At 40.1% G+C, this 26,742-nt stretch overlaps 1 protein-coding gene and 1 long non-coding RNA gene across 2 annotated transcripts; one reads left to right on the forward strand and one right to left on the reverse strand.

The window, feature by feature from the left end:
* Nucleotides 1-13,476: 13,476 nt before the first annotated feature.
* LOC119770457 (60S ribosomal protein L17-B-like) lies at nt 13,477-14,010 on the reverse strand. Its single transcript, XM_038265413.1, has one exon. The coding sequence runs from the start codon at nt 13,946-13,948 to the stop codon at nt 13,670-13,672; it is 279 nt and encodes a 92-aa protein (XP_038121341.1). The 5' UTR covers nt 13,949-14,010; the 3' UTR covers nt 13,477-13,669.
* A 10,646-nt stretch (nt 14,011-24,656) lies between these two features.
* On the forward strand, nt 24,657-25,378 carry LOC6047278. The gene is made up of 2 exons (XR_005278840.1): nt 24,657-24,911; nt 24,979-25,378. It is a non-coding gene; the product is annotated as an uncharacterized LOC6047278 (long non-coding RNA).
* The last annotated feature ends 1,364 nt before the right edge of the window (nt 25,379-26,742 follow it).

The raw sequence follows: 26,742 nt of genomic DNA on the forward strand, positions 1-26,742 counted from the left end.
CCCTCGACTTTGAATATGAACTAGGATGTAACAAAAATGACTTTTTGGCGGGCATTCAGGGGTTTGTTCCGGTGGGCATACTGAGCCCAAATCCAAAATATGAGCTTGATTGGACGTAACAGGAGCTGGCGCTCCGCCCTTCAATTTTAAATGGGATTTAGCCCGTAAAAAAAGATTTTTTCAGAAATGTCAATTTTTAAGGCATTTTGGCCACTGAAGCGTTTACCAAAAACATCACTGGCGTGTAGGCCAGATCCTTGCGCATCTTTTGGTGTATATAACATTGAAGTTTGGAGCACCCTGGAGCTCGGTACAGACCTTCAAAGTTTGGCATTTTTTCGAAAAACCGGCCCCGGCAAAAAGATATGCGTCGCGTCTCGCGACGCCGAGACGCCATTTGATTTGGCTGGGACCGATTTTTCGAAAAAATGCCAAACTTTGAAGGTCTGTACCGAGCTCCAGGGTGCTCCAAACTTCAATGTTATATATACCAAAAGATGCGCAAGGATCTGGCCTACACGCCAGTGATGTTTTTGGTAAACGCTTCAGTGGCCAAAATGCCTCAAAAATTGACATTTTTGAAAAAAAAAAATTTTTACGGGTTAAATCCCATTTAAAATTGAAGGGCGGAGCGCCAGCTCCTGTTACGTCCAATCAAGCTCATATTTTGGATTTGGGCTCAGTATGCCCACTGAACAAACCCTGAATGCCTGCAAAAGTCATTTTTGTTACACTCTAATATGAACAAAAACGAAATTTAATCAGGTGGGATTCGAACTCACACCTTTGGATTGGTGGTCTTGGACGCTAAGCAGTCAGCCATCAGAAGGTTTACACTCTAGCAGTGAATTGATCCGTAGTGTTGAAACATGTTATCTTCTCATATTAAATACGCGCTGATCCCTGATTTGCCTGACGGGATTGGAAGTCTAAATATAGATTGAGTTTCCATCAGATGCTTGTTCTATGTTAAGGCGGGGCCGGACAATGCCCAACGACCTCGGAATTGGGCCGCTAGGATCTCTGCCATTCTGAAATGGGTCGTTGGAAGCAGCGAGTGCTATCACCACCTAATACCGGGACTGAGATAAGTTGTATCAGCATTCGGCATATACAAAGTCTGCTACAAATTATACTTTCCCATAACTTCGCTACCGGTTAGCGGGTATTGGATTGGACCACACACACACACACACACACACACACACACACACACACACACACACACAACGGTAAAAAAGAAACAAACCATTTCTGATATTTTTTTATTTTAATGAAAAAAAATACAAGACATTTTACGATGGATCAACTATGGTCCCCTTCGAAAGAGCTGTCAAGTACAGAAAAAAATCGGGTAAATTTACCTCATTTATGATGTACCAAAGTGCACGTCATTAATGATGCTAATTTACATCAAATTCATTTTAAATTTAAATGCCTTCCAACGTAAAGTTGCCAAACAAACTTCGCTTCCGAAACATGTAATTTTCCGATGAAATCGATGTAATTTTACCCAAACCTATTTTTTTTTGCTCCGTTGAATTTTGAATCTGATGTAAATTTCAAATGCTAGAAAGCTTTCAACGTTGATTGAAACGGTTCACTTTTGTTATCCTTGTTATCAATTTAAACACTCAAGTATAACAATTGCTTCTCATTGACTAGAAATTAGTAGATAATTCCAAATTACTGTGGGCTAGTAGCGGGGGGATGGCAACCTTATTCCGACCAAAGCAAACTGACAACAGTCAACATTAGCATGGTAGTCATATGAGAGCCCACAACAAAAGCACTAGCTGTCAAATGGTAGCCCATAACAAATCATTGTTTGGGTTTTTGATTTTCAATTTTTCGCAATTTAAACGATAAATTCCTGAAAAAAGCGTGAATTGTGTTGCTGATGGCGAATTCTATCATATTCTTGTAGATTCCATCCCAATATTTCATATTTCATATGAAAATGAAAATTCATATCGAAAAAAGTGAATTTTCTGTTTACCTTTTTTTTACTTTTTTTTTTGGTCGACAAAACAGCCCAGTCAACTCAATCGGAATTCTGAAACGGAATTCAATTCGAATCGTTTACGTTTTCCGTTTCAAACGCAACAACCGATTCCGAGTACGTACCGGTTGTTGCGTTTGAAACGGAATACGTAAACGATTCGAATTGAGTGTCTTGCGAACCTTCGTGGTGAACGGACACTAGAGCTGCGGTATTTTTTACTACCTAAGCTCAGAGTTATTTCAAAACAAAATTCTCAGTCTTTTTAAAGACTACCTGAGTTATTTTCCAAAATTCTAAACAGTCTTTTCAAGACTAACCCTACCTGAAATTTTGTTGTATTTTACAAACGAAGCCATCTTTTTAAGAGAACTTGCAAAATGCGTCAAAACAAAGGTAAACGCAAATCTTCTGAAGATTTGGTCGTTACGTCGGTGAAGCGTTTGAACGCTAAACCGGCTAACGGAAACAGAAAAAGAAAACAGCCTCTTCTGAGGTCTGATTCTGATTCTGAATGTGAGGTCAATCCTCCAATTCCATTGACAAACAGTTTCGGTGTTTTATCCGAAACTGATGACAAGAACCTTCTCCTCGTACTGAGCCTTCTGCCGTCGAGAAACGAGTAAAGGCTCCGCCAATTGTAGTGACTTCCGTCTCCGATTTGGCCAGCTTTCGAACGCAACTGAAGAATTGCAAGGAAACTTGCAATTTGAAAGTTTCGTTCCAGCTTGGTCGAAGAGGAGAATGTCGCTTGTTGACGGAATCTTTACAAGATCACCAAACTTTTGTTGGTTATTTGAAAAACCACAAACACAATTTCTACACGTATGAGACCAAGAATGCTCGCCCATTCAAGGCAGTCTTGAAAGGTCTCTCCAACGACTTGTCGGTGGATGAGATCAAAAACGAACTTAAGGTGTTGCTTGGCTTTGCCCCATCCCAAGTAATACCAATGAAGAAAAAATCAAACGGGAATATTTCTCGTTTTGGTTTGACTTCACAATTTTATCTGATTCATTTCAACAGAAATGAAATCAACAATTGAAACTTTTGGACAAAGTACAGTTTTTGTTCCATGTACGGGTAAAGTGGGAGCATTTTAAGAAACATGGCGGTAATGGCCAGAATCTGACCCAGTGCCGGCGTTGCCAGGCATTCGGTCACGGTACTGATCATTGCGCCATGGTTCCAAAATGCATGGTTTGCGGGGATTCTTCTCACGACAAGGACAATTGTCCCGTGAAAGAAGTCACCCAATTTAAATGTGCAAATTGTGGTGGAAATCACAAATCAAATTTCTGGGATTGCCCCATCAGAAAAAGGTTTTGGATTCTCGCGCTAAGCATCAGCCGAAATCCAAACCGAAATTTTCTCAAAGTCAGGTTGTACCTGAATCTTTAAATCAAACGTTCGTGCTGTCTCCCTCGAATGAAGAGCTAGAAAAATACTTCTACCATTGAAACAGGCAACGGCATTTCTTATGCTAACGTCGTTTCGGGTACATCCACGAATTTTAAATCCTCTGCAATTCTTCCTGAAATTGGCCAGGTACCTCAAATTTCATTTGAAAATGTTTCTGCTGGCAACGCTTTGGGATCTTCTGATCTCGGCGATGTTACGTTTGAAAAATGATTTTTGCAAAACTCACTGTTTGGTTTGATTCAAACAATGAGTAATGCTACATCCATGATGGAAGCAATCCAGATTGGATTAAAATTTGCGAATGATGTTGTTCTTACCCTGAAGTTTAATCATGGATCTAAGTAATTCCATCAATATTATGAATTTTAATGCTCGCTCTTTAAAAGCGAAAGAAAATGAATTTTTCAACTTTTACGAGTTCATAACGTGCATGTTGCTGTTATAACCGAAACATTTTTAAAACTGGCACTTATTTGAAAAGTGATCCAGATTATAAAGTTATAACTAATAACCGAATGAATCGAAATGGCGGTGGAGTTGCAATAGTTATCCACCGTAGTATGACTTATAGCACGTTACGTGACTTTAAGTTAAAAGTTATTGAAAGTTTGGGCATTGAACTTGAAACTTCTTTTGGGAAAATTATGATTGCAGCTGCATATTTGCCTTTCCAATGCACTGGGGAAAATAAAAATTATTTCAAAGGGGATTTGAATAAACTTACACGGCATAGATCTCGATTTTTGATCATCGGTGATTTTAATGCCAAACACCAATCTTGGAATAATTCAAAAGTAAATTCCAATGGTAAAATTCTATTCAGAGATTGCACTTCTGGTCTTTATTCGGTTTTATACCCGAATGGACCAACTTGCTTTTCTTCTGTTAGAAATCCATCAACAATTGATTTGGTGTTGACAAATCAAAGTCAGTATTGTGGTCCTTTAGTGACTCATGCTGATTTTGATTCTGATCACCTTCCAGTAACTTTTTCACTTTCTCATGAAGCAGTTACCAGACCCAATAGTTCTGTGTTTAATTACCACAAAGCTAATTGGGACAGGTATCAGCATCATATTGAGAATAATTTAAATCATGATTTTGTTTTAGAAACCAAAGCTGATATTGATTCAGCCTTGGAATCTTTAACTAATGCAATTTTGGATGCTAGGAATATTGCTATTCCTAAAGTCCAAGTCAAATTTGATTCTCCCATTATTGATGACGATCTTCAGCTTCTGATTCGTCTGAAAAATGTTCGCCGAAGACAGTATCAACGTTCTCGTGATCCTGCACTGAAGCGAATTCAAAAGATTTGCAAAAGGTTATTGACCACAGATTCACTCTCCTGCGAAATGAAAAGTTCGCAAGAGATGTCGAACAAATTAAACCTTATTCCAAACCTTTTGAAACTTTCAAAGGTTCTTAAGAAACCTCAAAACCAATCCCTTCTTTAAAAGATGGTGATAATATTCTATTAACTAATGGGAGAAAGCTCAAAAACTTGCTCAGCAGTTTGAGAGTGCTCATAATTTCAACTTGAATGTTTTGAGTCCTATTGAAAATCAAATTTCAATAGAATTTCAGAATATTGTTGAACAAGAATTTTCATCAGATGAAGTTTTTAATACGGATCTGAATGAAATAAAATCTATTATCAAAAAATTTAAAAATATGAAAGCCCCTGGTGAGGATGGCATTTTTTACATTTTAATTAAAAAATTACCAGAAGCAACTTTAAGTGGCTTGGTCAAAATTTTCAACAAATGTTTTGATTTGGCATATTTTCCCAGTAGTTGGAAAAATGCCAAAGTAATTCCGATTTTGAAACCGGATAAAAATCCTGCTGAAGCCTCAAGCTATCGGCCCATTAGTTTGCTTTCATCTATTAGTAAATTATTCGAAAGAATAATTCTTAATAGAATGATGACGCACATTAATGAAAATTCAATTTTCGCTGATGAGCAGTTTGGATTTCGCCTTGGGCATTCAACTACTCATCAGTTGTTGAGAGTTTCAAATTTAATTCGAAGCAACAAATCTGAGGGCTATTCTACTGGCGCTGCTCTTCTAGACATAGAAAAGCATTTGACAGTGTTTGGCATAAAGGTTTGATTGCGAAATTGAAAAGGTTTAATTTTCCGATTTATATCGTGAAAATTATTCAAAATTATTTGACGGATCGTACTCTGCAGGTATGTTATCAGAATAGCAAATCTGATCAACTACCTGTACGTGCTGGCGTCCCTCAAGGAAGCATTTTGGGTCCAATTTTATACAATATTTTTACTTCTGACTTGCCTGATTTGCCCCCAGGATGTCAGAAATCACTTTTGCTGATGATACAAGCATCTCCGCCAAAGGTAGAAGCCTTCGTGTCATCACAAGAAGATTACAAAAGCTTGGATATTTTCAATTCTTATTTGAAAGAATGGAAAATTACTCCAAATGCTGCAAAACTCAACTTATTATTTTCCTCACAAACCAAGGGCTGATTTTCTTAAACCAAAAAGTCATCACATTATAAAGATGAATGAGGTAAATTTAAAGTGGGAGGATCAAGTGAAATATCTTGGACTTGGTTTTGACAAAACCTTACTTACAAGGATCACATTGAAAGTATCCAGGTTAAATGTAACAAATATATTAAATGTTTGTATCCACTTATAAACAGGAATTCTAGACTTTGTCTCAAGAATAAACTGTTAATTTATAAACAAATTTTCAGACCTGCCATGCTTTATGCTGTGCCGATCTGGACAAGCTGTTGCTTAACCAGGAAGAAAAAACTTCAGAGGATTCAGAACAAAATTCTGAAAATGATTCTGAAACTTCCTCCCTGGTTCAGCACCAGTGAACTTCATCAATTAGCCGAAGTTGACACTTTGGATGTTATGTCCAATAAGATAATTGATGCATTTCGACAAAAATCATTGCAGTCTTCAGCTGCATTGATCCGCTCTTTATATAGTTTATAAGTTAGTTTTAAGGTATCCCTTTTCCCTTTTGTACATGTAGGACCTCCTACATTTGAAATCACTGAATAGCGAAAGCTACAATATTTCATGAATAAATGAAAGTTGCTAGTATTTAAAATTGAGGTGAAAAGTCATCGATTGTGATTGGACACTCAATAATATTTTAACTGAATGAATGTATGGAAAAGAAAATCTGAATAAATATAAATTTAAAAAAAAAAAAAAAAAAAAAAAAAAAAAAAAACGATTCGAATTGAATTCCGTTTCAGAATTCCGATTGAGTTGACTGGGAGTGCGCCCGTACACTGAGAATGGGCATTACACATTTTCCAGTTTGCTTTCACACATTTGCATGGGTCTTTTCAACGTTCAACCAAGACAACACACTTCGTGTAACCATAGTAATATGTATAATATTGATTCTCAGTGTTCGTTTTCTGAACTTGCAAGATGGCGTCTTCTTCGCTACCCCCTGGCTAATAGCATGAAAAGTAGTATCAGATTCAAAATTTAACGGAGTGATATGAAATAATACGAAAAATCTAGACTACTGTTTCAAAAGGTCCTTTGCGCCATGGGTTTCCAATGTTGATAGGAAGATTTTTGTCAAGAAGGGTCGCGAAGTTGTTTTTAAATTGATTCAAAATCCACTTATGGTCGTACAAAGGGTCGAAGTATTGATGTCTGCATCTTAAGCTAAATTTTTGAAAACAAATTAGTTTTAAATCCTTTTGTATACAATCGTTTATGTCGATAGTTCCAGTAGTTTTATGCTACGAAGGAAATCGTTGTTTTTTTTTCAAAAACCTTACTCTTGAAAAGATCAAATGTGGCCGTTATGCTCAAATTCATAAACACAATTTATCCAATAATAAATTTTAAAGACAGGTTTGAACATTTTTTTAAAACCAAAAAACTAAAGAGCGCAGAATTTTCATTTCATTATAATCGAAATGTTAGTTTAAAAATAATGAACTGCTGAGTTTTATTTTAATTAATTCAAACACATTTTTAAATTATCACGATTTGCCAATCCAAATCTAACAAAACTTATTGTTTGGATTTGTTTTTTCGAAAATTTTTGTTATGGTTCCAAAATATAACCCTAAAAGTTTCGTACGAATGGTATCAAACAATAACGATTTTTAAACATTTAATTTGTTTAAATCGTTGTGCACACTATTTGAGATCAGCCTTACTAGACTTTCAAGAATGGATGACGTTAGAAACGGTAAAGGATAATAAGGGAGCGTTCATTTATTACGTAACACAACATTTGGGATTTTGACCCCCCCCCCCTCTCCCCCCTCGTAACAAATCGTAACAGATGAGCGATACCCCCTACCTTCCTGTAACGCGTAACACAAGGTCTTTTTGCAATTTTTGATAAATGAGCAATTCTCTGCCAAACCCGTAAATAAATTTTATTTGTAATTTTTTTATTTGGCTCACACTTTGTGGGGGCCTTTCCTATAACCCATACAAGGTACGTAATTTCATTTCATTATAATCGAAATGTACGTAAATATTCAAATATCGGTTACTTTTGAGTGAAGTTTCTGATCAATTTGGTGTCGGCATAGTTGTAGGTATTGTTGAGGACTATTGAGAAAAAAAAATAGATACACGAAAAAAAAATTGCCGATTTTATAATTAGCTTTCAATTTCTCAACTCAATTTCCCAAAAAACTTATTTTTTTATTTTCGAGATTTTTTTTATAAATTTTAGAAAAAAATGAAAATTAAAAAAAAATCTAAATTTCATACAACAACAAAAATTGATTTAATTTTTTAATGTAAAATTGAATTTGCAATCGAAAAGTACACTACAATTGTTTTGATAAAGGGTCTCCGTTTTCAAGATATAGCCACCGAAAGTTTGAATTCAGCGAAATATTTGCAGTTTTTCGATTTTTAAAATAGTGACCATTAATTTTTTTTAAAGTTCAAAAATTTGCTATAAAACTGTCTAAGAGACATTGGCGATTTTAAATACAGCGTTTAAAAAAAAGAAACATGAACATGAAACATGAGGATCTCAGATATTTCAGTAAAAATGATGTCCGGGTCCATCATGCGACCCATCGTTAGTTAGATAATCGAAAGACCTTTCAAATGAGCCTAAAACATCAAGGATCTGACAACCCTATTAAAAGTTATTGGCACTTAAGTGTTATTTATACACTTTTTAGAGGTTTGATTTCAGATATTGTGATAAAAATATTGTCTGAATCTTCCATGCGAACTATCGTTGGATAGGTTTTTTTTTATCAGACCTTGCCGATGAGCCAGAAATATTGATGGTCTGCGAACCATATCAAAAGAAATGATATTGATTTGTTGATTTGTTAAACATGTTAAGGGGGAATGTTGCTATTTTTACTGAATGTATTGACTTTATGAATATGAGGAAGGCACCAACCACCTAAAGGTGGATTAGGTAACGTTTTTTTAATAAGCTTGGATCAATACAGCGCAATCCAAGCGCTATCAGAGCTTGAAGATTCATACCCGTGGCAGTAGAGATAGTTTTTAGTAGCGACGTGTGTGGTAAATTCATTAGTGGTTTAATTCGATGTAAAGACAATTCTGGACTTTTTTTCAAAGGGCAATTTTTTTTTTAGGTGGCGCTATAATCACGGCAAATAGTGTCCAGGGCATTTGTAAAAATACAATTTTCCTCCCCAGACGGTCCAAGAGCACCAAAACTTTTTAGCATGGTGCTCCCAACGAATAATTACCTAAAACCAAAACCCGGGCGTATGGTGGTGTGTCCCCACGCTTCTTCCTCCAATAGATTCAGATTTGTGTTGATGTTTGAACACTCCGTGCTCAATTTCAACCCACTTCAAAGAATCAACTCTAGGGTGATTCTAGGCTAGGCATAATCTAACCTAAGGCACTCTCCTGGAAGAAGGATTAGCTGTTTGATTAGATTAGATTAGAAAAACAAATTCAACTTTTTTGAGACATAGTAGAACGAACAACTTTATTTGTTTTTCTTGAACAGCATTATATGAATTATAATGTTATACCTATTCGAATGCAGGGAAGATATCCATTTACCGTAAATGTGACAATTATTTTTACTTTAGTGTTCCGTTAAATTTTATTCATATATCATATATTTAATCGTGACACAGTCTTCCAATACCGACTTAATAAATTGGTGATGGGCATGTTCTTAAGTGATAATGTTTCAAAAGAAACAATAATCTTACACTAATGCTTGTATTGTTAAATTTTTAAACAAATAAATATTCTAACGCACTAACGAATACCATGTGTTTCCAACATAGATATCCGAAGACCAAAAGTTTTACAGTCCTTTATTAATTGAAAAAAGTTTGATTTTGTTTATTCTAGCCAGTTGTTATGCAAAGTGCGACAACGTCCACAGGATGGCGAAGATGGTGCTGCATGATTGACGATTAGCGTCTACGGATGCTACCGAAGTTTTGGATGGGGTGTGCAACCTCAGCTAACCCTCTGCTGCAGCGTATGAGAATTTTGGCTCCAGCCTCGACTCGATTAAGGCTCGATCTCGAGCCAGATCGACTCGAGGCTCGAGCCATAATTCTCAGAGGCTTAATATATTGATTATTTCAAAGCACGGCTACACTGAGCTAAACTCCCACAGCGCATCGGAGTGTTTCGCAAATGATCTGGCCCTGCTGTACAGAGCACTCAAATATCAAATATCAATCGATGGTAGAATCGTATGCAAAAGTATGCACATCACCTTCGTCAAAATTAACACTTAATATTACACACTGCATGTACATTTTTTGCAAACAAAAAAAAAGTTGCAACCGGTGGAATTCAAACCCAGCTCCAACAGTAAGGACTGGCGCGTTAGCCCACTCGGCCATCAGACCGATGTAAAGCTGAAAGAATAAACGCATATATGGGCTTGACATTTCGGTCTAGTAGGTTTCCCATACTGATGTGCTACATATTTCAGGGTGTAAAATTACATAAAATTGCATAAAATAATGCAATATTCATCTAACACCCAGGCCTTTTACACGCAGCTGGATTACTACTTTTTTTGCTGTGTAGCCAAACACTTGAATTTTAAATGGGGTACGGAAAGAAGGTTTATCGTAAATCTTACGAATTTTTAGTTAAAAATCAGGGCCGTAGCCAGGATTTTGTTTGGGGCTTGGTTGCATAAAATCAAAGAGTATAAAAACCAGCAAATCATTTATACCATCACTTGGTTTATGGTATAACTATTAAGATGAATTGTAAAATTGTAAAGTAATGTATGCAAAAATGTTAAAAGATTTTCTTCTTAAGTTTTCAATGTCTTTATTGAAGAAACTCCTTCGTCAAAAGTTTCTCTTTATTCATAAAGCTAGTTTGTATTAATGGAGTAGAGAAGAAAGTGTTTTACATTTTCTTTAATTGTTTAATTGTAATTGAATTTCGTAATAAACTGTCGCTAAATTTAAAATATACATAACTTGAATAAAAATTTTGAAATCGAAAAAAATCCTGACAAAATATTTAGATTTATCTAACCATAAGTATTACATTTTTGTACTTTATACTGAGAGAAAACCCCAAGAACAAACTGGTAAATTTGAACTATCAAATTTTAAACCGTCTGAATTTACATTTTCAGCTGCGTGATCACTGTGATGGTTTATCTGAAATTTTTCCTTTTTACTAGCACAACAAAAAACTCATAACTGAAATATTTGTTTTTCTTGAAATTTTATAAACAAACTTCAACAATGTTTTATTTTAATTGTTCTAAGCTATTGGAGCCATTTCATATATATAAGTGTTCGGCCAGGGGCCGACTCCGCGGGGGCCAGAACCACCAGCTCACCGATTCTTTTCAGGTTCTACTGCAGCAAACGAAGCGGAAGATGACCAGCGGACCAGACTTCCAGGGCTCGGAAACGGGTGAAATAAAACACCGAGCTTGAGTACTCTGCCAGGCGACTTGCCTGGTCGGAGGTTTGATGAGAAAGAGAACGTTTATTTGCACGAATCTTAACTCTACACTTTTCATAGGTCATAAAAGTATCACAGATAAAATGTAAACAAATAACAATACTACCCTACGTTGTGTTTGTGTTTCAGTGTGGTGACAATCAGATATTCACCACACTGCATTGGCGAGGGGTGCTTTGTTTACCTTAATTTGCACCCTGGAACACTAGAGACGTTAGGTTCCAACATACTCCCGCCAAAACGAATGTTTTTAAATTTACCGAAACGCTCTTTCACTAACACAAGTTGGTCACGATGGTGTTTGGGAAATGGCCGAAGCCGCCATTTTGGATGGGAAAAGGATTTGTAGGAATGGGAAGGTTACCTTGCTTGCTGATACCGTGGATACCTAATCCGAGAACAGCCGAACTGGATACTGTTCAGAGGTTGCAGACTCGGCAACCCCGGCCTTGCCTTCTGGGAGCACAAGACCCGAATCTCCACTTCAGGAAACAGCACAGCGAAGCCGGATGAGCCGCCGTAAGCCGAGGATGATGCTCCGGAGTACCCACTGCGGTCGTGGGTCACTCTGACACGGGAAACAGGGTTCCGCAGATGTCGAAAACGGGAGGCAGGGCTCCGCAAATGTCCACTCAGGCGGTGGACCGACCGAAAACGTTGGAGATCATCCGTGCGGGTTGTCCAGCTGGCGTGGACAGAGACTTACGGGTCAAAATCGGTGGGACTTGCGGCTTGTCGACGAGGACACGTAAATGAACTGCGATGGCGGCTTCTTCATCTTGGACAGCGATTCTGCGATGGCGTTCTCCGTGGAAGAATGGCGTCGGTGTTCCGGCGAAGACCATCCTGGTCACGGCACCAATGTTCGGCCAGGGGCCGACTCCGCGGGGGCCAGAACCACCAGCTCACCGAGGGGGTGCGATCCGATCGTCGGTCATTGGATCGCAGCATTCTGCTGACGCGTTCTTAGAACGAACAGTTGCAACATTGTAGCAACTGTCGTTCTTACTAGGGCGGTATCCACCACACGCCCTTCCTAATTGTTTAAAAAAAATATATCTAAAGTTTATATTTTTTTTTGTTTAATGTTTTGATTTTTTCCTTTTTTCTTCTGGATGAATATAATTTCTTCTCTTTTTATTATTATTTTTATATATTATTTAATTTGGGTTCTTCTCCTTCTCTCTCCCTTCTTTTTAAAAAAAAAAAATCTTTTTTTTTAGAAATATTTTCTTACTCTGTCCTTATGGACAGTATCTATTTTATTCTTGATCTGCACTTTCAAATTGGAACCCAGATCTTCGAGGACTTGGTATGGTCCTCGAATTTTGGTTCCAGTTTGGAAGTGCTTTCTTTTTGATTAAAATTAAATCGTTTATTTTATAAAGATTCGTGTCAATGTTGTTTTCAATCCGTTTTTGCTTGGATTTTAACAAACTGTCGCGCGCTTGGGATTGCGACGTTTGTACACAGAAAAAAAATGTGAATTTACACGACACTGAAATGATGTTTAAATCGTAAACATGCTCGATGTAAATCTGAGATTCAATTTAACTCGTTGTATTGCACGTAAATAGCCTTCTCGTAAAATGAAATTCAATGTAATTGATGAAAACATGTAAACGACATTTTGGTACAGATATTTTGTAAAATTGAATTTTCAAAAGCATGTAAATGTTGAAACCAATGTATAATTTGAAAATGTAAATCTGAAATTATTGTAACTTTCATTTGCGAATGAAAGCAAGCAAAACAACAACCTGTTTGATCTTGTTCTGTCCTTCAGTTTGAGTTGGGCGCTCGTCAATGGAAGTTTTGTGCATTATGTGACAATTTTTGGTCCTGAAAAGGATGCAGATTCTGGGTTGAATTCTCGATCCGGGTTGACCGGATTCGCTGAGTAAGTAACAATTGCTTTGTTTTTGGTTTGTTGTGAACCTTTGTAAACAAAGAGTGTATCACTTCAAGCAAAACATTGTAATAGAGCCGAAGGAAGTGTAAACAAAGAGTCTATCCTGCTTGTTCCTAATGTAAACATCAACTGACGTGAGCAGGATAGACTCTTTGTTTACACTTCGGCTAAAGTAACAGTTTACATGAGGGAGGGACAGTTTATAAGAGGGATAAAATCTTGTTTACAAAAGTTGTGTCAGGTTTTGTGCTCTTTGAAATGCTTACTTTACTTTGTTTACCCTTTCAATATGGACAGCTTCTTCTTTGCCGGTTCGCTTTTCGCTGTCTTGAGCATGGCGTTCTTATTCTCGGTGCGTGAATGTTCGATGTGACACGACGACGACATCTACAGGTTGACGCGGCCGTGGACACGTTTCGTGCGGCGATGCAGTCTCAAAGCACGGTTCACCTGGATGTGGTGCACAACTAGCCGTTCAACAACGTTCAGTTCACGATAGTCGGCGTTTGCCTTGACGGTAGCTTTAGCCGGAACTCGACGGACTTTTACGGTCAGCGACAGACGGGCGTGTTCCAGTGTTTGACCTTGAAATGCAACCGGAGGATCGAGCCGTAATACATGCACGACTTGGCTGGTTTGTTTGGTTCCTCGGCGTTCCTCTACCATTTCCAGTTTGCAGTCGGTCGGACATCCCGTTTACGGTTCCATTACGTATGTTCTCCTGGAACCTTCCGGATCATGGAGGTACATGCGTGTGATAATAGGTCAGATTTTATTTTGAGCATTTAATTTTAAACTTACTGATGTTTTTAACTTGAAAGGACCAAATTTAATTCTGAAAGGTTGACAAACAAAATAGTTGTAAACGTAAACACAGTTCAAAGTGCTATAAAAATATTTTATAGCAAACACGCAAAAACATAAATGAAATTACTCAAAAAAGACTAAGTTGTATTCGAAATTATAAGTTTTATTTAATTTTTTAATTTGTAATTACAAATTGAATTAATTCAATCACAATTTTTTTTTGTATTGAACTAAGCCGAAAATTTTTATTAGGATTTTCAAATAGCAATAGTGATAGTTATTTTTATCAAATTTTTATTTCGAAAAAGTACCCTGTTAGCCTCGCTAATGTGTTCAGCTTTTTTTTTATTTGAATGAAAATAAGTTAAACTTAATTCATTTAAAAACAATAAAGCACCCGCCGTCACTGTCAAAATCTGCTCGACGGCGGGTACTCCATATTCTAAAACAATTTGAGCACTTTTGGGAGAAAATTCGCGTTTTTATTCAAAAATCTAATATTTCAGTTTATTGGGTTTTGAACAGTGTTGCAATTTTTACTGAGTCGTGTGGTGTTCGTTGGATCGATCGGAGAGTGAATAGACGCGCGCGAGCCCGCGGGAAAGTGGTAGAAAGTTCTCGAAATCATTGAAAAGGGGGTCGCAGTGTGCCCAGAGAAGTTGGGCCATCAGTCGTGTGGTGTTCGTTGGATCGATCGGAGAGTGAATAGACGCGCGCGAGCCCGCGGGAAAGTGGTAGAAAGTTCTCGAAATCATTGAAAAGGGGGTCGCAGTGTGCCTAGAGAAGTTGTGGTGTTCGTTGGATCGATCGGAGAGTGAATCGACGCGCGCGAGCCCGCGGGAAAGTGGTAGAAAGTTCTCGAAATCATTGAAAAGGGGGTCGCAGTGTGCCTAGAGAAGTTGGGCCATCAGTCGTGTGGTGTTCGTTGGATCGATCGAGAGTGAATCGACGCGCGCGAGCCCGCGGGAAAGTGGTAGAAAGTTCTCGAAATCATTGAAAAGGGGTCGCAGTGTGCCTAGAGAAGTTGGGCCATCAGTCGTGTGGTGTTCGTTGATCGATCGGAGAGTGAATAGACGCGCGAGCCCGCGGGAAAGTGGTAGAAAGTTCTCGAAATCATTGAAAAGGGGTCGCAGTGTGCCCAGAGAAGTTGGGCCATCAGTCGTGTGGTGTTCGTTGGATCGATCGGAGAGTGAATAGACGCGCGCGAGCCCGCGGGAAAGTGGTAGAAAGTTCTCGAAATCATTGAAAAGGGGGTCGCAGTGTGCCTAGAGAAGTTGTGGTGTTCGTTGGATCGATCGGAGAGTGAATCGACGCAGCGAGCCCGCGGGAAAGTGGTAGAAAGTTCTCGAAATCATTGAAAAGGGGTCGCAGTGTGCCCAGAAGTTGGGCCATCAGTCGTGTGGTGTTCGTTGGATCGATCGGAGAGTGAATAGACGCGCGCGAGCCCGCGGGAAAGTGGTAGAAAGTTCTCGAAATCATTGAAAAGGGGGTCGCAGTGTGCCCAGAGAAGTTGGGCCATCAGTCGTGTGGTGTTCGTTGGATCGATCGGAGAGTGAAGAGACGCGCGCGAGCCCGCGGGAAAGTGGTAGAAAGTTCTCGAAATCATTGAAAAGGGGGTCGCAGTGTGCCTAGAGAAGTTGTGGTGTTCGTTGGATCGATCGGAGAGTGAATCGACGCGCGCGAGCCCGCGGGAAAGTGGTAGAAAGTTCTCGAAATCATTGAAAAGGGGGTCGCAGTGTGCCTAGAGAAGTTGTGGTGTTCGTTGGATCGATCGGAGAGTGAATCGACGCGCGCGAGCCCGCGGGAAAGTGGTAGAAAGTTCTCGAAATCATTGAAAAGGGGGTCGCAGTGTGCCCAGAGAAGTTGGGCCATCAGTCGTGTGGTGTTCGTTGGATCGATCGGAGAATGAATCGACGCGCGAGCCCGCGGAAAGTGGTAGAATGTTCTCAAAATCATTGAAAAGGGGGTCGCAGTGTGCCTTGAGAAGTTGGGCCATCAGTCGTGTGGTGTTCGTTGGATCGATCGAAGTGTGAATAGCGCGCGAACCCGCGAGAAATAGATCGGAAAGCATTGAAATAGAGATTCGCGTCGTTGAATTATATGTTATATTTTCATTTCGTTTTGAAAGCCCATCCCATAGCATCGTTGCTCGGATGGCACGCCGGCGGTAAGAAGTTAAACATAATACGCGATTGAGGAATTGATAAGTCCTTCTCAAAGCGTCGCAACTCGGTAGGCAGCGATAATGTTTCACTTTTTGGTCATATCATCTTACAAAAATGAATCCTGATCTATCCTAAATTGTACATCACCGAATAATACGTTAATTCAAAATTCATTTTGTTTTGAAAGTCCTTCCCAAAGCATCGTTGCTCGGATGGCACGCCGGCGGTAAGAAGTAAAACAATACGCGATTGATAAGTCCTTCTCATAGCGTCGTAGCTCGGAAGGCAACGATTGTTTCACTTTCTGGTCATATCATCTACCAAGATGAATCCTGACCTTCCCTTTCCTTCCCTACTAACACAATTCCCCACTTCCCGTGATGCTTGAAGGAGATGCTGTGGATTCAACGGTCTCATACGGTGTCAACAGGTATAGAGCGACAAACTCTGTGTCGATGAGTCTGCAACTTCAACTATCGGACTAACATTCCTACTTTTGTTGAACTGCATCTCCTTGGGGGCGCCGGTATTGACTTAAAGCAGAGATCTTCAGGGGTTATACAGTGAGGATGATTAGCTCCCACTATTCATCTGTTGGTTCATTGTGTAACTTCAGCTGATCCGTCAATAACGGAGTAGCAGCTCATTGGCAGTCAACCATGCTCATGCTCATGCTCATGCTTTTGAACAGTGTTGCAATTTTACTAACGATCATAAAAAACGAAAAAAAACGAAACTATTGGCACTACGCCCTCCGGGGCATGGCCTTCCTCTAACGTGGGATTTCTGCTCCAGCGCCTCTGACGAGACAGGAGAAACCGGGACCGACGTTTTACTTCACCATCCGATAGAAGCTCAGTGGATAAGGCGGGAATCGAACCCGCGTCTCATAGCATCATCGATCTAATGTGTGGTAAATTGTTGCGATCAATTTTGACAATTATTTAATTTCAACAACCTTTCTGAAGTGCTGATCGATTTTGATCATTTGAGTAAAACGTCGAAAAAAGAATGAAACATTAATCAAACGTAATATTGAAGTATTGAAATATCACTTTTGTTTCTTTCCATACCAAAATATTGACTGGACATTGTTTTTGCTACTTTTTGCCTTTCTTACTAAAGAAAGGTATAGGTTTTACCACAGACAAACAGACATGAAAGTCCAGGTCACCAGGTTGTCCCAAAAGTGTAACGGACTTTTTTCAAAAATCGGAAAGCATGGTTTCTACTTTTCGGATTCGCCGCTAGAGGCGCTTTTGTGTTGAGTAGCAAATGACAGTTTTCATATTCATCATGTTTTGATTGCCGCCACATTACGTGTGTTTATTTTATCTGAAATGGAATTTCTTTCGAAGATTACGTCCAAAAAAAGCTTTTCTGGGCCGCTCCCGTCGGGTAAATCTGTATGTGTTGCAGTCCAATAGGCAGAGCTTTGACGTGGTTGAGCCGCTTCAAAAACGGTAGCCCTGTGATATTTTTTACACGCGGAAATCTTAGCCTTCTTGGCAGGTGTAGCAGCTGGCACCGGTGCTGACGGGTGCTAAAATTGATCATCTTTAACCCCCTTCCACCACAAAGGTTGTGCAGGTGAACCGATGCCATTGACGCCATCACTCCTTTTCAAAACATGTAGAACCGATAGCCAAAATGCCCCAACATCATAGAACCAGCTGCATCACAGAGTGCAGTTTTTTCACGTCTCCTTTTTCATTGATTTTGATAACATCCGGAGCACCGCGGCTAGGGACGGTCGTCACCGCTGTTGTCTCCAAAATGAAGCATGTTTCATTGAGCAAATGTCCGCTCTCCACCATCTAGAAGAAGAAAACGCTGACTTTGCAGGCGCCTTGGGCGTTCGAGTAACGGCAGGAGGACATTCCGTCGAAAGGGTAACATTTGTCTTGTAGCCGGCAACAATTCAATTTCAATGTTTTGGTTTGGTTTGTCTTTTGATGCTATTCTGCAGACACGTTGACATCTGCGCATACGCACATACACATGCCCTACTGTCATTTAGGATGGGGAGATTTTAGGAATCGTCTATAGATGTCGCTAGTGAGCATACAAAATTCAAATTTGAACTGATCCCACGTTTTGATCAAAAATTTGTTCGAACTTTCATGTCTGTTTGTCTGTGGTTTTACTTTAAGCCAGGACGTCATTTCCATCTTCGTAAATATGTCGATTCAGCATGAGTTTTAATCGGAAAAATCGTCAAAAAATCACACTGCATCGATTTTCTACGCTCTATCGATTCACCTTGACAGAACTCGTCTATCTCCAGCCCCTAGAATTTTGAGAAAATAAATTCCGTGGAGGTCGAGTGATGTTCGTATGTGGTAAAATTTTGCTAAATTTTGTGTCGCGCCGTTCTATATCCGATTTCGATTCTTCTAAATGCAGACGAAAGCTAGTGTGCTGAACCTGGGCGAGTTGCCGCGCAAATTTCGAAATATCCATTTGTTTTCGGATGCGGCCAGATTTTTCAACAAAATACACAGTTTTCAAATGAAAATATGGTAAAATTTTTTCATTTTCATATCTTTTATTTATCTCAAAAATTGCATTTTTCGAGCCCTACAACCTCCCAAATTTTCATCCAGATTCATAATATGGTTCTGGAGTTAGAGCCGTTTGATTGACCTACCATAAGAAAAAAAATCCCTAAAAAAAGGTAAAAGACCTTCGCCAACATTGTTCATTTCTGATTTTATTCAAAATTTCTTGCTACATTCATAGTACAGACCATGAGTGAACATCTGAAACAAATTCGACATCGATCGGCAATCCCGATCAATTTTTAGAACGATTTACTTTTTGTCTTTCTTACTAAAGATAGGTATAGGTCGAGGGGGACGTCACTCCGCGATAACACACTAAAACGCACAAAAACGAGCTCGAAAAGCATCAACGCTACACAGAAAAAAAAATTCGGTAAATTTACATCATTTATGATGTACCAAAAGTGCACGTCATTAATGATGCGAATTTACATCAACTTCAGTGGAAATTTACATGCCATCCGACGTAATCATGCCGAACAAACAGCGCTTTGAAAACATGTAAATTTCCGATGAAATCTACGTAAATTTACCGAAATCAAAAATTTTTTTACTCCGTTGAATCTTAAATCCAATGTAATTTTCATACGCTTTTAGGCTTTTATTGAACGTTTAAAATTAGTTTTGCCTTTAATCAGAATTAAAATTTGTACTCCTGAAGTATACTTTGAAAACGACTCATGCACCGTATACATAACATACATTTATTTGAATTACTCCAATTGATATTGAAATGAGAACAAAAAAAGATTAACATAACGTGTGGTGCATAAAACGTTTTCAAGCAAAGTCGGAGTTAATCTGGTAAGGACAAAAAATACCTTATAAAACAACAAAAATAACTAGCCAACAAGCGTTTGAAAACTCCATCAAATCTAAGATTCAACAGAGTATTTTACTAAATTTCAGCCAATTACTTGAACAACTTTATAATAAACTTCAGCCATGAGTTGGAAATGATTCAATCCCTTTAAAGGAAAATTGACTGACCAATCTAGATGAAACCCGAACCCATCACCTTTCTCTCATAACACGGCTCGTGTACTATCTTGTGACATCTTTGAAAAAAGCAGACGTTTACGAGATAGCTAAACAGCTACGATAAGCTGGATTATAAGTATTGTGTGTTTATGATCTGTTTATGGCTGGGTCTCGTGGCGCAGGGGTAGCGGCTTCGGCTGCCGATCCCGATGATGCTATGAGACGCGGGTTCGATTCCCGCCTTATCCACTGAGCTTCTATCGGATGGTGAAGTAAAACGTCGGTCCCGGTTTCTCCTGTCTCGTCAGAGGCGCTGGAGCAGAAATCCCACGTTAGAGGAAGGCCATGCCCCGGGGGGCGTAGTGCCAATAGTTTCGTTTCGTGTTTATGAAAAAAAAGTAGTGTGTGTGTGTGTGTGTGTGTGTGTGTGTGTGTGTGTGTATGTGTGTAATGTTAAAATATTGCTTAACTTACTTGATCATGATCCATTTCAAATGTCATCGGCCGACTTTTGGTCTCACGCTTACATGCCAAACTTCATCGAAGACCCGTGCGCCGAAAATACATTATAACTTGCTTCGGTTTCCAGCTCCAGCGGCACATGACAGCTGTGTTGTCGTAGGCTTATATTGCGAAAAACAAAAGCAGCGTTTTGTTTAGCACTGAAAATATATTCACTTTTAACAGAGGCATTACGAAAATAAAAATTAATACTTACAGAAGAACAATCATAGAGCTGTAAAGCCTTTTTTGAATGTGTCATATGCCACTTGCTGAAATGTATCAGTCTCGGATGGTCCACTCCGGTGGTTTACAAGCGAAATGACCCCGATAGGTAAAAGGTTTAACTGGGCGAGTTTGACCAAGGTGTCCACCAGATGGCGTCAGTATTCGATGGAATTGTATATGCGGGAATTGCGCTTTCAAGCAGAGTCTTGAAGAGGTCACTTCGTGGCACTGGGCATGATGGGATAGTTGGCTAAGGTCCACATCGGTTCCCGGCACGAGTGCCTAGAAGAATGTGGACTGAATGGAGCGTTTGGATGGTCCTGTTTTCCGTGGGCAACTAAATGTTGATTTAACTTATAAGAAAAACATATCCTGTAAAAAAAAATCTTCAAAAAAATGCAGACAAACTGATTATTTGTTATTAAACATTATAAATACTTACTTTTCCTTTGATTTGATTGGTTTTTTTGCTCCGTTTGAATCGATTACTCAGGAATGGCAAGTGCTTACAATGTTTACATCAAATCGCTGACGTTTTGGTTCAACGGTCTGACAATTAGACAGGTGAGCGAAAAAATGTCGGAGTTCATGTCGGAATCAGCTGCAGACAACTTCCCGTTACAGACTTTTTGTTGATTGTAAAGAGTTTTGGTTAAGATTTGTAGAATCTCCTATTGTGTTTTATAGGCAGCGAATGACATAAATGTTAAAGCTGCCTGAAATAAATTAACTACCAGGACCTAGTGTTTTATATGGAAAGGACCTATAAACAAAGGGAATAAGACTTTTTATCCAGATTTTTGAATTATATTGAGTTTTACACTGTGACGTAATTCGACAGCTCTTGTGCAACAAAGCGTACACGCACCCTCATTTTAACAGAGACACACGTGGAAAATGGAAACAGTGCACGCGAGCTGTCAACATTTTGACCTCTAAACCGAGGCTGCGTTTTTTTTTTCAACGAAGCTTCAATCGGATGATAAGACGGAAAATCGGATTTTGAGACCCCTCGTAACAAAATTTCCATACAAATTTTGGAAATTTTGTATGGAGCGTAACACAACCCCCGACCCCCCCCCCCCCCAACTGCGTTACGTAATTAAAGAACGCTCCCTTAGAGTCTCAATCTGTCCCGTCGACTGTTTCGACGACCGCTTAAAAAAAAAATGATCTTGTAAACTTACATTCTACGTAAGTACAAATTATGAGATTGAAAATATATTTTGCAACACCCTTTTTTGCCCAAAAGAAGGAATGGATTATTTTCGGGATGCTAAGATTTGGTCTTATTTTTATAAAATTTGCCGTTTCTCACTATTTTTACGATTTATTTGGCAAAGCTTTTGATAGAAACTTGCTAGCTCACTTAGAAGTGAAGAACTGAGTTAAGTTTTGAATTAATGGATTTCTGTTGAAAATGTGCAAATGAAGTGAAGCTGCAAATGCAAATGTCAATAATTAAGTGCTCGATGAAATCACTGCTGTTCCTCTAAAATCTATGTTTACCAAATGTAAAAGTTAATTTTTAATTTTACCTACCACCTAGTCGATCACCCTAATTCGAAAACATTTGCAACTCCGACATCCTTGTGCATGCACCTTGTTGAGTCAACACCCTTGGCACATGTCAACCAGATGCGCGACGAACATTTCGGATGAACACTATCAGTGTGAATTAAACGTGCCTCTCGCTCACACGTTATGACAACTTTCATTTGAGTGAGCGAGATAATTTTTTTTTGTTACATTCTGAAAAGTCTTTTTGAAATGTTCGTAGCGAAAGATTTGGTTTCTAAATTTAACTGTCACTTGAACCCTAGAATTATAAAAATCTGTCCCAAAAGTGGTCCCACGAACAAAAAATCCTGTGTCCCTGAGTGTGGATTGTTGGCGAATTAGTTCCCGGACGCGTTGAGTTCCTATAAACCCGGATTCTGCGTCGGGTAGCTGCGGGTCAACACGATGGACGAAAGTTTCACGCCGACTGGAATCTCAATTTCCGGTGCTGCTGCGACTATAGGAGGTTGGAGTGTAGTTGCGGGATAATTTGACGCGGAAGTTCATGATCTAAGCTGCGGTCACTAGCAATCACTAGAACGAGTGGGACATACACATATAGCAGATTCGGGTACACTCGACGTGGAGAGGACACGCTTTCGCTGGAACTGGCCGATCATGTTTCACCCTGCAACTTTAAAGGAGTCGGTAAGATGTTGGTTAAATTGAGGAAAGGAACCATGAATCGTCAAATAGTGAAACAATTATTTCGCTTTTGTTTTCGTACTGCACCCTTTCAAAAAGCCTTCGGGGTCTCCGGAAGGAAGCGTTTTGGAGACAAGATTGTTTCATTGTTTACAAGTAGGCAATCAGCACAAGAAGATACACAGAACTGGGAATTGAAAACAGTTATATTATTAAATTTACTTACCCGGTTAACCTGCCGAAGTTTAGCGGAAGATCCCTCATCATTTCCCCCAAACCGATTTGCTTCCTGCAACTCCGGACAGATTCTCTCCGGATTGTTCCCGTAGACGTCACCGGACTTCACTGATACTGGTTAGGATGGCCTTCAGAAATTCAATGATGCTTTAGTTATAACTAGATTCCCAAACATTGACTCTAACCTCAACGGAACTAATTTTTGTAATTCTGGCCGTCAAAAGCCGATTTGAGTAAACTCTTTTAAAATCTTTAGCATAACTATCGTGAGTTGCACTTAAGCATCATAGAGATCACTAATTTACTTGAATTTACACTAGAAGTTAACATTTGTCCACAAAAAACTTCCGCACCTTCACCCGCAATCGTCAACAATGTTGAACTGTCATTTGCATTAACAAACAACAGTTCGAATGAAATTAAGTGTCTTGAAGATTTACATCAAGCAAATTTTACATGCAATTATAATTTACATTACATTCATAAATTCAAATTTGACATTTGACACCAAAATCAAAACCATTTACATGACAAACATGCATTACATTGAATCTCATTTTACATGAAGGCTCTTTAAGTGCAAAACAACTTTTTAAGTTAAATTTCAAAATTACATTGAGCATGTTTACATTGAAAGCATAGTTTCAGTGCCGTGTAAATTCACACTTTTTTTCTGTGTACTCATCGTGCCGAGTTTTCACATAACGCCACCCTAAAGCAAGTTATCGCAAGTTAACGCGCGTTAAAGCGAGTTAAAGCGACCAGCGTCTGCTCGACTTTTGAACCAGGGAAATCTATCTTGCAACCTTGCCGTCGAGCAGTTTTTGGTCATGTTTGGCAACTCGGTATTTGTTTTGGTTTTTTCAAGCAGTTTTGACAGAAAGAAAAAACAAAGCAAAATTGCGATTTTTGTCAACGACCGGAAAAGTTTGCTCCGGGGTGATCGCCCGGCTGTCCTCGTTTGTGGGGGCCATCGCCATCGGCAATCTGGTAAAGAGCACACTCGGCCCGGAGGGAATGGACAAGATTCTGATTGCGCACGGCCGTAGCGCCGGCCAGGTTGAGGTCACCAACGACGGGGCTCGATTTTGAAGGCGGTCGGCGTGGACATGAGTCGCTTCCAGGACGACGAGGTTGGCGATGAAATGACTTCCGTGACGGTGGTGGTGTCAGAGTTGCTGCAATGCTGAGCGAGGCGGAAAAGTTGCTGGAGCAAAAATTTCACCCTCAAACAAGTGCGGCCAAGCAGGCGCCAAAACTATTTGCCGGCTGTTGCTTGGAGGATTCGTTCCTTGACAAGGGTTTCCTGTTGGACAAGAAGACCGTTGTGCACAAGCCGAAATGCATCGTGAACGCAAAGATCTTGATCGCCAACACGCCGATGGACACGGACAAGATCAAGGTCTCGATGGTGAAGATTGCTGAGCTGGAGGTCGCCGAGAAGGAGAAGATGAAGGACAAGGTGATAACCAGGACCAGGCTCTTCTCGGTTGTTGCGATCTGTTCGAAAGTTTGCATCGATGTGATCGCCCGTTCCAACATCTGCAGGACACGGTGCCGGAATATCTCGCAAGGAGGCAAGTTGCTGCCCAACAGAAACTTCGCCCCAAAGTGGTAAGCGAAGGAATTTGGAGGAGATTTCGGTGGAATTCGAGGAGGAGAAAAAGTTCATGGGTAAGTTTTTTTTATCCGGCGAGTTTAAGTTTTTTTTTTTTAATTTGTTGGATAGATTATATCGAACATTCCGGAGTCAGCGCTCAATCGACATCCTGCTAGGCATTGGCATTTTAGTGCGACTCGTAGCAAAACAGTCCGGCGCGCTGCAGCTGGAGAATCTAAAATTTAAGGTGCTTCTGTCGGCCGCTGACGAGAATCTGGAAAAGCTAAGCAGCAACTCATCCGGGAAGAGCCGACGTGGTATGCGGTGTGGAAAAGTAAAAGGTAAGCCTGTTCATCTGAACAAGCATTTCGATCGAAAGTGCATACAGTTTTTTTTAAATATTTTTAGACGTTTGTTGTTGTTGAACACTGGGCCAGAACAGAACACTAGATATATTCTCGCTGCATCAGAGAGTGCGTCGGCCGCCAAGGACACACTTAACCAGCTGGGCAGCATTCCGTGGAAGATCAACAGCGAAGTGATGGCGTTGTTCATCAGAGCAGCATCTCCATGCTGGACCTTTCCTGCCCTCCTTATCGCCAATCGAAGAAACCAAGAAGAAACCGTTCCGCGCAGTGAATTGACCGGTTACGATTGGTTCATCCTTATGCGCAAGAAGATGACCCACTGGCGCAAAGCTCACCTGATTCCCCCGCACCTGAACCACTCACTCTCTCCTTAGTTCGGTATGATTTTGTACACATAATTGAATAAAATCCTGTTTTTTCTGTTGATACTGTTTATTTTACTTGAGCTAAGAATTTATTTATGCATTAATACAATAATTAAGAGCGATTTCAATATCAAATTCACATGAAATTTTTAGGGGTTGTTCGGTCATATATAACTAACATCTGGGCTGAATATGAGCACCCACACGTCTTCATCAGCATTTCAGGTTGTACAGGTAGATCTTCGTTTTACCCCTTGTCGGCCGCGTCCGGCATGTTAAACAGCGTGGCCGAGTCCTTGACCAAAAAGCTCCAGCGGGATCCACCGCCGCTGTTGGGCGCAACTGCGACGGTCTCTGGAACAATGGGAGCCTGTGCCGTCTGCAGTCGATGCTGTCCTCCGAGCTGGCCGCGTTGCCCGTATGCATCGTTATTGTTGTCCACAGCCAGTCGCATCAATCATGCCGATGTTCGAACGCTTCGCCTTGATTCTCACCAGCCAGCTCAAGGATCTTAATGGCCACTTCCAGGTTTCCAATCTTCTGCTCTGGTCCTTCAGAGTGTCGCGCGACCTTTCGATTCCTCCACCATGAAATCGACGAAAGACCGACCCGTCTCGAATCGCTGGAACAGGAACCCTTCGAAGGCGCAGGAAACGGTTCCGACGGCTGATCTGTCCCCACCAGTTTTGCCCTCCGCAGGTTCATCGTGGTAAAGCTCCGTTAGCAGACTCTTCGCAGCCAACACCGGCCCCGGAACACGCCCGTTTTCATTAATGTTCCGTTCGGAAGTTGCATCAGCACAACGCGGCGAGAATCTTGTTTCCTCCTAGAGCGCCACCGTTTTTTGACCACCATCCGTCCGGTGACGGAGAAAATCTAGCAAAACAAACTGCTCGACTGATTTGACAACGAGAACTGTCATTTGCTCTTGACAGTTCTCGCTGTCAAAAAATCGAGCAGTGTGATGCGAGAACGCAAAAAGGCAAGCCAAAAGCAAGTTATCGCGGTTAACGAGCGTTAAAGCATGTTAAAGCGGAAAGGTGAAAGTGAACGCTGCAAAGGTTTGAAAAGGAAGCTTTATCGCTCGGTTAGCGCGGAAGTGACATCCCCCTCGGTATAGGTTTTACTTTAACCCTGTTTGAAAAATGTCGCACGTCGTACAAGCTGTCGCGCGGTTTTGATTTTACCGTTTCGATATCGATTGGTCGAAAGGACGACAAACGTACGACAAACACTCGACATGCCCGACATTGTTTTTTTTCCATCGATTCCCTGACTGAAAAGTCCGTCGAACGTCCGTCGTTTGTCGTCCGTGCAACCGTACGACGTCGCACGACAATGTCGTGCGACTTTCGCACGAATGTCATACGTTTTTGCACCAAAATGTCGTATTTGTCGTGCGATCGATCATCGAAATTGTTCGACATTGTCGTACGACA

Source organism: Culex quinquefasciatus, chromosome 3, assembly GCF_015732765.1.
Source record: "Culex quinquefasciatus strain JHB chromosome 3, VPISU_Cqui_1.0_pri_paternal, whole genome shotgun sequence".
In the NCBI taxonomy this organism is placed as follows: Eukaryota; Metazoa; Arthropoda; class Insecta; order Diptera; family Culicidae; genus Culex; species Culex quinquefasciatus.

Excerpts from the sequence above, each read along its gene's own strand:
- LOC119770457 (XM_038265413.1), bottom strand. The coding sequence starts at position 13,948 with ATGGTAGAGGAACGCCGAGGAACCAAACAAACCAGCCAAGTCGTGCAT.